Source organism: Pseudophryne corroboree, chromosome 5 (assembly GCF_028390025.1).
Source record: "Pseudophryne corroboree isolate aPseCor3 chromosome 5, aPseCor3.hap2, whole genome shotgun sequence".
Classification (NCBI taxonomy): domain Eukaryota; kingdom Metazoa; phylum Chordata; class Amphibia; order Anura; family Myobatrachidae; genus Pseudophryne; species Pseudophryne corroboree.
The window spans coordinates 653,582,384-653,598,326 of NC_086448.1; the positions used below are offsets into that span (position 1 = coordinate 653,582,384).

The 15,943-nt window shown below is 46.3% G+C and overlaps 1 protein-coding gene across 6 annotated transcripts in view; it reads left to right on the plus strand.

Annotated features, from left to right (window-relative positions):
* Window positions 1-15,943, plus strand: part of DTNA (dystrobrevin alpha) — a 546,028-nt gene that overhangs the window by 446,983 nt on the left and 83,102 nt on the right. For all 6 annotated transcript variants that reach the window (XM_063923677.1, XM_063923676.1, XM_063923680.1 and 3 more), the window contains 2 exons: window positions 3,794-3,876; window positions 12,113-12,226. In XM_063923677.1, the coding sequence (XP_063779747.1) occupies window positions 3,794-3,876; window positions 12,113-12,226 (197 nt within the window). The remainder of the gene's footprint in view (window positions 1-3,793; window positions 3,877-12,112; window positions 12,227-15,943) is intronic.

The window sequence follows — 15,943 nt, forward strand, 5'->3', positions numbered from 1 at the left end:
GTGCGGTGCGCGATGACGTCATCGCGCACCGCACAGCAAAGCAAAGGTCCTCTCCACGAAGGGAACTAGACGCTACGCGTCTAGTTTCCTTTCGTGGAGAGGACCTTTGCTGTGCGGTTCGCGATGACGTCATCGCGCACCGCACATCATTTCAGTCTGTACAGGGGGCGTAAATGACCACGCCCCCTGTATGAAGCCACGCCCCCTAATGCCGCCCGGGGCGCCAGAAGCCCCGGAACCGGCCCTGTGTGGACCCCATCATCCTCTAGGACGTAAGAGAAAATAGGATTTTAATTACCTACCGGTAAATCATTTTCTCGTAGTCCGTAGAGGATGCTGGGCGCCCGCCCGCCCAGCGCTTCGTTATCCTGCAGTGGTTATTTTGTTCAGTACTGCTTAGTTCTGGTTAAGTACTGTCTTGTTACTTGGTAAGTAATCCTGTTCAGCCATTGCTGATGTTTCAAGCTAGTTAGCTTGGGTTGTATTGTGTGTGAGCTGGTGTGAATCTCGCCACTATCTGTGTATAATCCTTTTCTCGAAGATGTCCGTCTCCTCGGGCACAGTTTCTAGACCGAGTCTGGTAGGAGGGGCATAGAGGGAGGAGCCAGCCCACACTCTCAAACTCTTAAAGTGCCAGTGGCTCCTAGTGGACCCGTCTATACCCCATGGTACTAATGTGGACCCCAGCATCCTCTACGGGCTATGAGAAAAGGATTTACCGGTAGGTAATTAAAAATCCTATTTTTTGCAGTTATTATGCACTACAAAAAAAGTGTTCATTGTTCAGCCTTCTAAAAGTGTGCTGCAGTTTCAGTACAAACCCATACTCCGTATGCCACCATACTCTAGAAATTGTCACAAATAGAAAAAAAGTATCTCTTCAAGTAATATTGTGCTCCTAGCGTGCAACTTATTTTGCTCTCATTGGTCATCATGACCGTTTAACATGAATTGCATCTTTTTTGTATCCAAATTTGTTGACCCTATATTCTGCAGACTTCACAGTTTAAATTGGGGCATTGCACTTACTCTAGAACACAGGTTCTGATACTCGGCCCTCACGACCCCACACAGCTCACGTTTTCCAGGTCACCTGTGGATTTTTAAAATGTGACAGTTGGTGATACACAGTGCACCTACCGGGTGATCTGGAAAAATGACCTGTGTGTGGTCCTGAGGACTGAGTTTAAGATCCACTTTTCTAGAAGACCAAGTGAAGATCATGAAGTATTTTCTTTGCCATACTTAGAACTATATTGATTCTAATACCCTATCTAAGGAAAGCAGGAACTGTTTTGAAAAAGAAGGCTTATATTGTGTTTGGGCAGACAAAGGACTAAGAACTTATTAGTGGTGAAGCTGACAATACATAATGAAAGCAGAAAAAGCAACCTAGTTAGGAAGTAGCAAAATAACCATGGACTAGAAGTAGTTAAGGTTAGAAGAATCTCTTGTACTTTTATCTTGATACAATACACTACACATGGATTTTATTTCCCAAGCAATTATCAATTCAAGACTAGGCAGTCATCTTATTGCTTACCGTCTGACCCGTTCTTTATGTGATAAATGGCAAGGTTTTGTTGATAACTTCAAACATGACATCATGGACAACAGTCTTCTGTATCTACAGTACAAAGTCCAAGTAATCTTCAAACCAGCCGAACAAATACAGTAGTCAGCAGTGTGAGCCTGATGTAAGGGAGCAGTAGAACTGAAGTAGATCTGGCAGGGGCCTTTTATTCAATGGCGTTGATGAAAGATTTCTGAAAGAACAGCTTTTTTTATTATCATTATTTTAATAGAATTTTTTTTTTATTGAATAGAAGTTGGATACAATCAGCAGCATATATAGAAACAGCTGCAGACATCACACAGAATTCAAAGCTTCAAATTGCAGATATGCAAAGTAGAACATAACTTGCTGTAACTAGGAAATAACATTGAGGGGAATGTCAGGATGATATGGGCTGAGAGGCGGTCACCACTGGCAGCTCAAAAAAAGCAGATAGGGAGGGTTTAAGGGTGATGTGGTGGAACTAGTAGGAAGAGGGAACTGGATGCTTGGGGATGTGGAGACAGCAAAGAGCTTTTTTGATAAACTGGTCAAGGTGCCCAGACCTGGTCAAAGTTTGTACATTTCTTATGGGTGATGAGATGGAATTTTTTCATTGCGGGCGATAAAGCAGACATCTGAAATTGAAAAAGTAGTACACTTCCAGAATTTGTCTACAAGTCATTTGTCAGCAGCAAAAGTAACTGATACCACTGTGACGGGAAGGAAGAGTGCCAGGCGGCAGGGGATTTATGCCCAACAAATAAAGCCTTGGGAGAACACTGACATTACACAGCGCTGTATATTGAAGGAATCATGATAAAAATAACATAGTTATATGAAACGGAAGGGAAAGGTAACCCAGCTTACCCTGTAAGGTTGGACGCATTAGTGTCCCTGTGTGTGCTTTTTGTTGGTATTGCTCCTGCAAGTTTTTGCAAATACAGCTACAAGCCCTTCCTTGGTGTACATCCGTGTATCTGTATGTGCAAGGACTGAGACGCCAACCCTCCATTTGGTGTGTCTTTAGACCCAGCCATCAATCGCTCCATCTAAACTTGCACCAGCTCCATTATAGATGCTGATTCTTTATCAGAGTATGGCCTCTCTTCAGACATTCCCTCCATTATCTTAGGTGATTTCAACATCCATAGTAACATAGTATCTAAGGTTGAAAAAAGACAATTTGTCCATCAAGTTCAACCTATTTGTGGTTTCCTATGCAGGATTATTTTGGTCTACATTTTGTCTGATGCTGATGTCAGCCGTTGTGTTTTATTCCTCTTTTCGTAGTAACTATACAGCTCGACTACGCTCCATAACCCTGGATATCCTTATCCATTAGGAATTTAACCCATTCTTAAAGGTGTTGACTGAGTCCGCCATTACAACTCCCTCAGGCAGGGAATTCCAAACACGTATTGTCCTTACTGTGAAAAATCCTTTATGTTGCATTGTGCAATCACTATATTTCCACAAAACCCTCTGCTGCTATACTCCTTAACCTCACATCATCGCTTGCTCTCTCCCATTGACTACACACCCTCCTACGTGACTGTGCACTCACTTGATCTTGTCTTCACTCACCATTGTGATATTTCTGACTACGTCACCTCCCCGTTTCCCCTCTCTGACCATCACCTGCTCTCTTTAACTTATCCCTCTCTGTTTCTGAACCTCTGCCTCCTAACGCTACTATCACTAAGCGTAACATTGAGCCTATTGACACTATTCATGTGGAATTACGTTTCTGCTATGTGTGCCTCTTCAGATGTTTCTTTATCTGTCTCCATCTCCTGTACCAAAGCCGTCTTGAGTCTTTTACCAAGATGGCCACAGGGGATGCTTTTGCACATGTGTAGTCACGTCATCTTCACTTTATGTGTAACAGTACTACACAGAGGTGTCTATTATAAACCGCCTATGGTTCCGCGGCTTACCTCGCAGACGAGCCGGCACATTGTTTGTTCCGCCAGGCTTGTGACCCTGTTTGAGATTCCATCGTGTGTATTTCGACTGCCGAGATCCTGACCGGATCCCACTTTCATGTGTGTGGGACATTTAGTCTGTATAGAATGCCAGCATCTATTCTGATGATTTGAAGACACAGACAGTTTTTCTAAAAATGTTAGCACAACTTGCAGTGTAATACACAATATACTGTTACCTGTGATTGTGTGTTGTGTGAGAAGTAGTGTTCAATTCTTAATTACAATTTTTTTGTTTGTTTGTTTTCAGCACAGAGGTCCAGACATCTCATTTACTATCGATGCAAATAAGCAGCAGAGACAACTTATTGCAGAGCTAGAAAATAAAAACAGGTACACACCATTGTGTTTTATTATTATTTTTATTATTACATTTTATTTATAGGGCGCCACAAGTGTTTCGCAGCGCCGTACAAAGGACAGTACAGGGAGACAAAACTTAGCATAACAGTAAATAAATAACAAAAATGGAGTGCAGGTAACAAAGAGCAACACAGTTCTCAAAACATAATACAGCTTAGATGAAAGTAGCGAAGGAGTAATCATTGTACTACTTGGGGCTGGCGGCCATAGATAGAGATGAGCCTTTACCAGCAGGAGAGAAAGCAGGTAAAGATGGTCGCTGAGTGAAATGTGTCAAGAAGAGGGTTTAGACAAGAGGAAAGAGGGCCCTGCTCTGAAGAGCTAACAATCTAGTGGGGAGGGGCAACAGACAGATGACATGAGGTGCAAGCAAGCAGGTAGAAGCCTGATGGTGGTATGCGAGCAAAGCAGAGATGTCCAAGGCATGGGGCAGGGGGATGGAGGAGCAGCCTAAGGACTAGGTTATGCATTGGAGGGGTACGCTTTGATAAATAGGTGGGTTTTCAATGCCCGTTTGAAGCTTTGCAAGGTTGGGGAGAGTCTAATGGAGCGGGGGAGCGCATTCCACTGAAGGGGTGCAGCACGGGCAAAATCCTGAACTCGTGCATGGGAAGCAGTGACCAAGGCAGAGGAGAGGCGACGGTTTGCTTTTCTAGTTACCATACAGTGTGCAAGGTATTTACACTGGGCGGTGATCTGTTACTTGCAGATGTTATCCAGTTAATGGTATAAAATCATGTGTGTGCACTTTGTGCATTATATATGTATATAGGCTTACCATACTATTCCTTTAAACTGTAACACTAATGAATTACACAGGTTCTGTTGCTGGCTGACTTCAAGCCTGAATTTCCCCTGGTTATAATCAGCCACAGAACCTGTGTAATACATGTGTGTCCCGGTTTAAAAGGATGAGATGAAAAATATACATATAGATAATATGGAATCTGAACGAGAATTTGCTGTGGCTGCGGAGAGGTACAGCTGCACGTGGGAGGGGGGCCAATTAGGGTTAGGCTGCTGGGAGGGGGGACTTATGATTAAGCACCCCCGGGGAAGTTAAGGATTAAGCTGCGGGGGAGGGAAGGTTAGATTTAGGCTGTGGGAAGGGGTGGATAGGGTTAGGCTGTCAGTGGAGGGGGTGGGGAGTTAGGGTCAGGCTGCAGGGAGGAATAGGGGTAGGGGGGAGGGTATACATACTTACTTGGGATTCTCGACTGTGGGATACTGGTGTCAGCCATATGACCTCTGGCATCCCATCAGCCGGGATATAGTATGTAACTCATATAAATATATATATATATATATATATGTGTGTGTGTATGTATATATATATATATATATATATATATATATATTAAAACAAGAGTGATGTAACATGCGCCCTGTAGCTGCTTTGTACTACAGTCCTAGGACCACCACTCCTTAATTCACATATATTACAAAAAAGGCAGAGTAGTTCACAAGCGCTACAATATACAAATAAACAGAAGCTTCCAAAGAACTTCTTTCGTATTCAGTCAATGATCTCCTCTATAGGGTTCGCACCTCTAGACTGACCTCCTCTTAGTGGGGAACATACAGCAATAGGTTTCTTTCACACCGCCTTTAGTTTGCTTATTCCCTGAGATTACTCTCTCCCTTAGTATAGACGCTCACCTCAGTGAAGAGCCCTATGTGCCTTGAAAGGTTTCTTTTCTCTAATCTTCATATGACACTTTGTATTCACACCATTGGAGGTCGCCCTCTCCCTTAAACAAGACGCTCACCTTAAGATGGGGCCCTATGTTCCTTGAAAGGTTTCTTTCAACGTATCCTTCCTCAGACCCCTTCTATGCAACCGTCACGTCTTTCATCACAGTAGTTGATTCACATAAGTTATGAAGCAGATGTCAGAAGTCCAACAAAAAAGGTATCAAAAAATGGATTCCAAGCTAAGCATAAAACATACAACACATTTAAAAAAACAAAAAAGGCGGCCTGGGTTTGTCCTCTTGTACCCCCCTAGGAAACCGATGGGAAAAATTACTCCTAATTGTAAAAGAGAAAATGTAAAAATGTCTCCAACCCACGGTCCTTAATGCAGGGTTACAAACATGGAAAAACCTTACCACCAGAGGCTAAAAGAAACTGGTACCAACGCGTTTCGGATAAAAATCCTTCCTCAGGGCCCTGGTTTATGTGTATATTGTAGCGCTTGTGAACTTCTCTGCCTTTTTTGTAATATATATATATATATATATATATATATATATATATATATAGTCATAGGGGAGTGTATTTTATTCAGAGGTGCCCATTTCACCGTTTCAGCCAACATTGGTGACTGTGCTGTTCGACACTGTGTCTCTGTGACTTGTTTAAGTGAAGTCCTGTTTTTTTTTGGCGTATTGAAGACAAACCTGGAAACCTAATAAAATACTGAAATAATGTATACTGAAGTACACAGAAGCACATATATATATATATATATATATATATGTATATATATATATTTCTCTAACGTCCTAAGTGGATGCTGGGGACTCCGTCAGGACCATGGGGAATAGCGGCTCCGCAGGAGACAGGGCACAAAAATAAAGCTTTAGGATTAGGTGGTGTGTACTGGCTCCTCCCCCTATGACCCTCCTCCAAGCCTCAGTTAGGTTTTTGTGCCCGTCCGAGCAGGGTGCAATCTAGGTGGCTCTCCTAAAGAGCTGCTTAGAAAAAGTTCTTAGGTTTTTTTATTTTCAGTGAGTCCTGCTGGCAACAGGCTCACTGCATCGAGGGACTTAGGGGAGAGAATTTCAACTCACTTGCGTGCAGGATGGATTGGATTCTTAGGCTACTGGACACCATTAGCTCCAGAGGGAGTCGGAACACAGGTCTCACCCTGGGGTTCGTCCCGGAGCCGCGCCGCCGACCCCCCTTACAGATGCTGAAGATTGAAGGTCCGGAAACAGGCGGCAGAAGGCTCTTCAGTCTTCATGAAGGTAGCGCACAGCACTGCAGCTGTGCGCCATTGTTGTCACACACTTCACACCAAGCGGTCACGGAGGGTGCAGAGCGCTGCTGGGGGCGCCCTGGGCAGCAATATTTAATACCTTTATGGCAAAAGAATACATCACATATAGCCATTGAGGCTATATGTATGTATTTAACCCATGCCAGATATCTAAAACTCCGGGAGAAAAGCCCGCCGAAATAGGGGGCGGGGCTTATTCTCCTCAGCACACAGCGCCATTTTCCTGCTCAGCTCCGCTGTGAGGAAGGCTCCCAGGACTCTCCCCTGCACTGCACTACAGAAACAGGGTAAAACAGAGAGGGGGGGCATTTTTTGGCGATATTTTGATATATTTAAGCTGCTATAAGGAACAACACTTATATAAGGTTGTTCCCATATATATTATAGCGCTTGGGTGTGTGCTGGAAAACTCTCCCTCTGTCTCCCCAAAGGGCTAGTGGGGTCCTGTCTTCGATAAGAGCATTCCCTGTGTGTCTGCTGTGTGTCGGTACGTGTGTGTCGACATGTATGAGGACGATGTTGGTGTGGAGGCAGAGCGATTGCCGATAATGGTGATGTCACCCCCCAGGGAGTCGACACCGGAATGGATGGCTTTGTTTATGGAATACGTGATAATGTCAGCACATTACAAAAATCAGTTGACGACATGAGACGGCCGGCAAACCAGTTAGTACCTGCCCAGGCGTCTCAGACACCGTCAGGGGCTGTAAAGCGCCCTTTACCTCAGTCGGTCGACACAGACCCAGACACAGACACTGAATCTAGTGTCGACGGTGATGAAACAAACGTATTTTCAAGTAGGGCCACACGTTATATGATCACGGCAATGAAGGAGGCTTTGCATATCTCTGATACTGCAAGTACCACAAAAAGGGGTATTATGTGGGGGGTGAAAAAACAACCTGTAGTTTTTCCTGAATCAGAGGAATTAAATGATGTATGTGATGAAGCGTGGGTTAACCCAGATAGAAAAGTGCTAATTTCAAAAAAGTTATTAGCATTATACCCTTTCCCGCCAGAGGTTAGGGCGCGCTGGGAAACACCCCCTAGGGTGGATAAGGCGCTCACACGCTTATCAAAACAAGTGGCGTTACCATCTCCTGATACGGCCGCCCTCAGGGATCCAGCTGATAGGAGACTGGAAACTACCCTAAAAAGTATATACACACATACTGGTGTTATACTGCGACCAGCCATCGCCTCAGCCTGGATGTGCAGTGCTGGGGTCGTCTGGTTGGATTCCCTGACTGAAAATATTGATACCCTGGATAGGGACAGTATTTTATTGACTATAGAGCAATTAAAGGATGCTTTACTTTATATGCGAGATGCTCAGAGAGATATTTGCACTCTGGCATCGAGAGTAAATGCGATGTCCATATCTGCCAGAAGGAGTTTATGGACGCGACAGTGGTCAGGTGATGCGGATTCCAAACGACATATGGAAGTATTGCCGTATAAAGGGGAGGAATTATTTGGCGTCGGTCTATCGGATCTGGTGGCCACGGCAACTGCCGGAAAATCCACCTTTTTACCTCAGACCCCCTCCCAACAGAAAAAGACACCGTCTTTTCAGCCGCAGTCCTTTCGGTCCTATAAGAACAAGCGGACAAAAGGACAGTCATATCTGCCTCGGGGCAGAGGAAGGGGTAAGAGAGGGCAGCAAGCAGCCCCTGCCCAGGAACAGAAGCCCTCTCAGGGTTCTGCAAAGCCCTCAGCATGACGCTGGGGCCTTACAAGCGGACTCAGGAGCGGTGGGGGGTCGACTCAAGAATTTCAGCGCACAGTGGGCTTGCTCACAGGTGGACCCCTGGATCCTGCAGGTAGTATCTCAGGGTTACAGGTTGGAATTCGAGAAGTCTCCCCCTCGCAGGTTCCTAAAGTCTGCTTTGCCAACGTCTCCCTCAGACAGGGCGACGGTATTGGAAGCCATTCACAAGCTGTTTTCTCAGCAGGTGATAGTCAAGGTACCCCTCCTACAACAGGGAAAGGGGTATTACTCCACGCTATTTGTGGTACCGAAGCCGGATGGCTCGGTAAGACCTATTCTAAATCTGAAATCTTTGAACCTGTACATACAAAAATTCAAGTTCAAGATGGAGTCACTCAGAGCAGTGATAGCGAATCTGGAAGAAGGGGACTTTATGGTGTCCCTGGACATAAAGGATGCTTACCTGCATGTCCCAATTTGCCCTTCACATCAAGGGTACCTCAGGTTCGTGGTGCAAAACTGTCATTATCAGTTTCAGACGCTGCCGTTTGGATTGTCCACGGCACCTCGGGTCTTTACCAAGGTAATGGCCGAAATGATGATTCTTCTGCGAAGAAGAGGCGTATTAATTATCCCTTACTTGGACGATCTCCTGATAAGGGCAAGGTCCAGAGAACAGTTGGAGGACGGAGTAGCACTAACCCGACTAGTGCTGCAACAACACGGGTGGATTCTGAATTTTCCAAAATCTCAGTTGACCCCGACGACACGTCTGCTGTTCCTGGGAATGATTCTGGACACGGTTCAGAAAAAGGTGTTTCTTCCGGAGGAGAAAGCCAGGGAGTTATCCGAACTTGTCAGGAACCTCCTAAAACCAGGGAAGTGTCTGTGCATCAATGCACAAGAGTCCTGGGAAAGATGGTGGCTTCTTACGAAGCGATTCCATTCGGCAGATTCCACGCACGAACTTTTCAGTGGGATCTGCTGGACAAATGGTCCGGATCACATCTGCAGATGCATCAGCGGATAACCTTATCGCCACGGACAAGGGTGTCTCTTCTGTGGTGGTTGCAGAGTGCTCATCTGTTAGAGGGCCGCAGATTCGGCATACAGGACTGGGTCCTGGTGACCACGGATGCCAGTCTGAGAGGCTGGGGAGCGGTCACACAGGGAAGAAACTTCCAGGGAGTATGGTCAAGCCTGGAGATGTCTCTTCACATAAATATACTGGAGCTAAGAGCGATTTACAATGCTCTAAGTCTGGAAAAACCCCTGCTACAGGGTCAGCCGGTGTTGATCCAGTCGGACAACATCACGGCAGTCGCCCACGTAAACAGACAGGGCGGCACAAGAAGCAGGACAGCAATGGCAGAAGCTGCAAGGATTCTTCGCTGGGCGGAAGATCATGTGATAGCACTGTCAGCAGTATTCATTCCGGGAGTGGACAACTGGGAAGCAGACTTCCTCAGCAGACACGATCTACACCCGGGAGAGTGGGGACTTCATCCAGAAGTCTTCCACATGATTGTGAACCGTTGGGAAAAACCAATGGTGGATATGATGGCGTCCCGCCTCAACAAAAAACTGGACAGGTATTGCGCCAGGTCAAGAGACCCTCAGGCAATAGCTGTGGACGCTCTGGTAACACCGTGGGTGTTCCAGTCAGTGTATGTGTTCCCTCCTCTGCCTCTCATACCAAAAGTACTGAGAATTATACGGCAAAAGGGAGTAAGAACGATACTAGTGGCTCCGGATTGGCCAAGAAGAACTTGGTACCCGGAACTTCAAGAGATGCTCACGGAGGATCCGTGGCCTCTACCTCTAAGACGGGACCTGCTTCAGCAGGGACCGTGTCTATTCCAAGACTTACCGCGGCTGCGTTTGACGGCATGGCGGTTGAACGCCGAATTCTAAGGGAAAAAGGCATTCCGGAAGAGGTCATTCCTACACTGGTAAAAGCCAGGAAGGAGGTGACTGCACAACATTATCACCGCATTTGGAGAAAATATGTTGCATGGTGTGAGGCCAGGAAGGCCCCCACGGAGGAATTTCAACTGGGTCGATTCCTACATTTCCTGCAAACAGGATTGTCTATGGGCCTCAAATTGGGGTCCATTAAGGTTCATATTTCGGCCCTGTCGATTTTCTTCCAGAAAGAATTGGCTTCAGTTCCTGAAGTCCAGACTTTTGTAAAAGGAGTACTACATATACAGCCCCCGGTTGTGCCCCCAGTGGCACCGTGGGATCTTAATGTAGTCTTGGATTTTCTCAAATCCCATTGGTTTGAGCCGCTCAAATCGGTGGAGTTGAAGTATCTTACATGGAAAGTAACCATGCTACTGGCCCTGGCTTCAGCCAGGAGAGTATCAGAATTGGCGGCTTTATCATATAAGAGCCCATATCTGATTTTCCATACGGACAGGGCAGAACTGCGGACGCGTCCTCATTTTCTGCCTAAGGTGGTGTCAGCGTTTCACCTGAACCAGCCTATTGTGGTGCCTGCGGCTACTAACGATTTGGAGGATTCCAAGTTGTTGGACGTGGTCCGGGCATTGAAAATATATATTTCAAGAACGGCGGGAGTCAGAAAGTCTGACTCACTGTTTATATTGTATGCATCCAACAAAATGGGTGCTCCTGCTTCTAAGCAGACGATTGCTCGTTGGATTTGTAGCACAATTCAACTTGCACATTCTGTGGCAGGCTTGCCACAACCTAAATCTGTCAAGGCCCATTCCACAAGGAAAGTGGGCTCATCCTGGGCGGCTGCCCGGGGGGTCTCGGCATTACAACTCTGCCGAGCTGCTACTTGGTCAGGGGCAAACACGTTTGCAAAATTCTACAAATTTGATACCCTGGCTGAGGAGGACCTTGAGTTCTCTCATTCGGTGCTGCAGAGTCATCCGCACTCTCCCGCCCGTTTGGGAGCTTTGGTATAATCCCCATGGTCCTGACGGAGTCCCCAGCATCCACTTAGGACGTTAGAGAAAATAAGAATTTACTTACCGATAATTCTATTTCTCGTAGTCCGTAGTGGATGCTGGGCGCCCATCCCAAGTGCGGATTGTCTGCAATACTTGTACATAGTTATTGTTACAAACAAATTCGGGTTGTTATTGTTGTGAGCGGTCTGTTCAGAGGCTCCTACGTTTGTCATACTGTTAACTGGGTTCAGATCACAAGTTATACGGTGTGATTGGTGTGGCTGGTATGAGTCTTACCCGGGATTCAATATCCTTCCTTATTGTGTACGCTCGTCCGGGCACAGTATCCTAACTGAGGCTTGGAGGAGGGTCATAGGGGGAGGAGCCAGTACACACCACCTAATCCTAAAGCTTTATTTTTGTGCCCTGTCTCCTGCGGAGCTGCTATTCCCCATGGTCCTGACGGAGTCCCCAGCATCCACTACGGACTACGAGAAATAGAATTATCGGTAAGTAAATTCTTATTATATATTTATTTATTTACCTTGTTATCAAATCTATTTTAAGAGAAATATTGCAGGAAATCCAGAGGTTGCGAATTGAGCATGAACAGGCCTCTCAGCCCACACCAGAAAAAGCTCAACAGAATCCAACTCTGCTGGCTGAGCTCCGGCTACTCAGGTAAAAATTCAATTGAGTAATGCATTTAAAGGCGCATTCCCATGTAATTGTTACCTCCTTACCTGCTGTTTCCCCACAAGCGGGCTACCCCACGCAGTGTTTTATCATGCAAGATAGCTTTTTCCCTCAGCCTCACTCATCCTACTCCCATTCCAAGTGGTGAGCTTAAGTATTGGGGTATACAGATGCATGGAGCAGGTGCCCAGGGATATACTGTAGATATATATAGACATATATATATATATATATATATATATATATACAATAGGGGCATAGAGCACCTGTCATCCTTAATACATGGGTGAGAAGCGATGTCGGTGCGCATAACCTGCGCTGACATTACTTCTCCCCCATAACAACAAGTAATACATCTACCCCCAGAAGTGGCATCACTGCTGTTTGCTGGTTTGTAATATAAATATTTAAAGTCATTTCACATACTGGGGCAGATGTATTATCATTTACTTTACGTTCCTTATTGCCGCTGTGTCTCTTCTCCTGTTTTTTCGCCGGGATTTGCCTGCACGTATCACCGGAATGTATGATCCCCCGGCCTGCCCTCTTAGTGATGCGCTATCTAGGTCCCTCGGTGATGCGCTGTTTTGCCTTTCAGCGCCGTTTGTAGTGTGTGTGCGCGCATGCACCATCACCCTAGCTCCCAGTGAGCCCTGCGCAGTGATCCGGAGCGTGTGCGGATAGGCTGTGAGGACGCCGTGCGGCGCCGGACATTGAGGAGATGCGGGGAGACGTGTGGGGGTGTTATTTAATGCCCTATAAATGGTTCCCTTTGACTGTATGCTTTTAACTATATCAAGTGCTGAGTACACAATGGGGATACATATTTGTATACAGAGAGAGAGATAGACACTGACCAGCGAGGTTAGTATTCATAAGGCTGGCAATGAAGATAAATTACGTAGGGGTTGATGTATCAAGCAGTGAAAGAAGAGGAGAAGTGGACCAGTGGAGGAGTTGCCCATAGCAACATAGGGCTGTAACTATGGGTGTGCAACCGCAGCCCTGTAGTCTGTGCATCCGATGGTAGAGTCATCAGGATGACCCGGTCAACTCTGCATTACTGGTGCTGACACAGGGTGCTGGTTACAGCTCTGTAGTAACCAATCAGCTTCGAGGTAGCATTTATCAAGTACACTCTGTAAAATGATAGGTAGTAGCTGACTGGTTGCTATGGGCAACTTCTCCACTGATACTCTTCTCCACTCTCTTCACTGCTTGATACATCAATCCCATAATATTTAATACAAGACGTATTTAGGACCTCACTGAGCTACAGTAAGAGGGGTATCCATAACATTGGTTGCTATGGCAGAGTACCTCAACCTCTCTGAAAGATGAGGATTGTAGGATCTGGTTCCCAAGGCAACCTACTGAATTACAGATGTGTCCAACTTCATTGCTGTAGTCACGTTAAACAGCCTTTCTAGTCGCGCCTAGTCGTCCACTAACGCTGGGCATCTTTTGGTACATTTTGTCCCTGAAAATGCATCTTATTCGCATCGCTATGCGAATAGGATGCACAAGCAAACTATCCTGATTAAAATGATATGCAGCATGCATATTTTCTGTGTGCGGCTGCAGATACAGCCGCAGTAGCACACAGAATATAGGCATGCCACATATCATTTTAATCAGGTTTCTTCTTCAATACGCATAGCTATGCAAATAAGATGCATTTTCGGCAAAAAAAGGCACCTGACGTTAGCAGACCTGCCCGGGAACCAGGGGTGTAGCGAAGGTGGTTCCGGTAGAGCGCGAGCTCCGGGCGCCAGAAAAGTTAGAGGGCGTGCAACTACCTGCCAACACCCCCCCTCCGCACGCTATAACGCGGGCAGCTGTAAAGGCAGCCGCACAGCACAAGGAGGAGCCGCACTGACGGACTCGGAGACTAGTTAGGGAACAGGGCAGGTCAGAGGCAACAACAGGAGACACTGACAGCTGGAACATGCCAGAGCTCTGCCGTCCTCCTTTATATGTCTCACTGTCTGCTTGTAGCTGTGCAGCAGGGTTACTTCTGTCCTGCTACACCACTCTCTGTCCCAGCTGCTGCTGCAGCACCTCTCTCTACATTTGAAGCTGCACCGTAAAACATATATGAGCGGCTCTGCTGTGGCATAACGTGTATAAGTGGCTCTACTGTAATGTAACGTGTATAAACAGCTCTACTGTGGCATAACATGTATGAGTGGCTCTACTCTGTTGTGTAATGTGTATAAGGGACTTTACTCTGTGTGGTGTAACGTTTATAAGGGGCTCTACTGTGTTGCGTAAATTGTTTAAGGGTACTACTGTGTGGTGTAATGTGAATAACGGACAATACTTTGCAGTGTAATGTGAATAACAGACAATACTGTGCAGTGTAATGTGAATAACGGACACTACTGTGCGGTGTAATGAGAATTGGTACTATTCTGTGGCCACATCCCTTCCCCATGAAATCACACCCCTATATTTCTGCTGCGGGGTACACTGGGCTCCACAAGGAATGTTCCCAAGATGCATAGCGCCGCCTCCTCTATAACCCCGCCTCCCTGCACAGGAGCTCAGTTTTGTAGTTGGTGCCGCAGATAGCAGGCACGTAACAGAGGGGCTGCTCCAGGCAGCCCTAAGAAGAGCTTTTTATGAAGAAAAGTGAAGACTTCAAGGGCTGCAGCAGTGTGTAGATGTCAGGAGACATTCACTGCTGCAGCTCCATCTCTCCCTAGCGGCGCTGTACACTCCCGCGCCCTGGTTGCCGGGTAACTACAGCGGGAGGCTCCGGTTTTCTTCCTGTCAGGCACACACGACTGGGGCTCTCCGGGATCGCGTGGCCGATCTTCGGGAGGTGGTGAGTGGGTCCCGCTCGCGGAACCCGTGCTGTATCGCGATCCGGCGCGGCCGGTGGGTGGACACTGTAGCAGTACAGGCAATCCCACTAGGTCACCAGGGCATGGGTGCAGGTCAGGTTTTCTCTTCAAACCTTTTTATATGTAGCCCGCAGTACCAGGTGGTTTTGCCAGCAGAGGGGATAAGGCTTAGACCTGGAGCCCCTCCCCCGGCCCCAGGGCGCCATTTACAGTAAATGTTCCCGCCCTGGAGCTGCATATCTGTCTGTCCCTCACTCCCAGTCAGTGTTTGGGCGCCATTTCTCTCAGCTACACTGTTCCTGGGACTGCTTGGACAAATTTTCCTTTGTAAAGCCGCCTGGTAGTCAGCGCTGTGACTTTACAAGACACTTAAGTATTCTACATGTCATTTAGACAGTGATAGTTAAGAAAAAGTGCATTTAGTCAGGGTTCTCTGGTACAAGTACCCTGTGATATACATCCAGTCTTTACTGTGCAGTGTTATATCTATTGACTACATAGCTATATATATATAAGCTAGTCCAGTGCAGTATTATTGTTGGTAATAACCTCTGCCTTGTACAACTGTAACTATATGTGTGTGCATTAGCTTGCTAGGTGATTTTCATTTCGTGTCTCTCACTCAACTTGCTATCCCTATAGTCTATAACCTGAGGGGGCTTGGTGCATCAGGTTTATAATACTGTAATATAGGATATTCACAAGACAAACTCTAAGTGTATTTTTCTCTGCGATTTTAGTCACCATATCTCTCCTGTATCCCTGCTTGTGCTGACTACACTGCGCAGGGGTTTGGGCAAGAGGTATTGTGCTGCTGACAACTGTACTGTGTTACCTGATATTGCAAGTTATA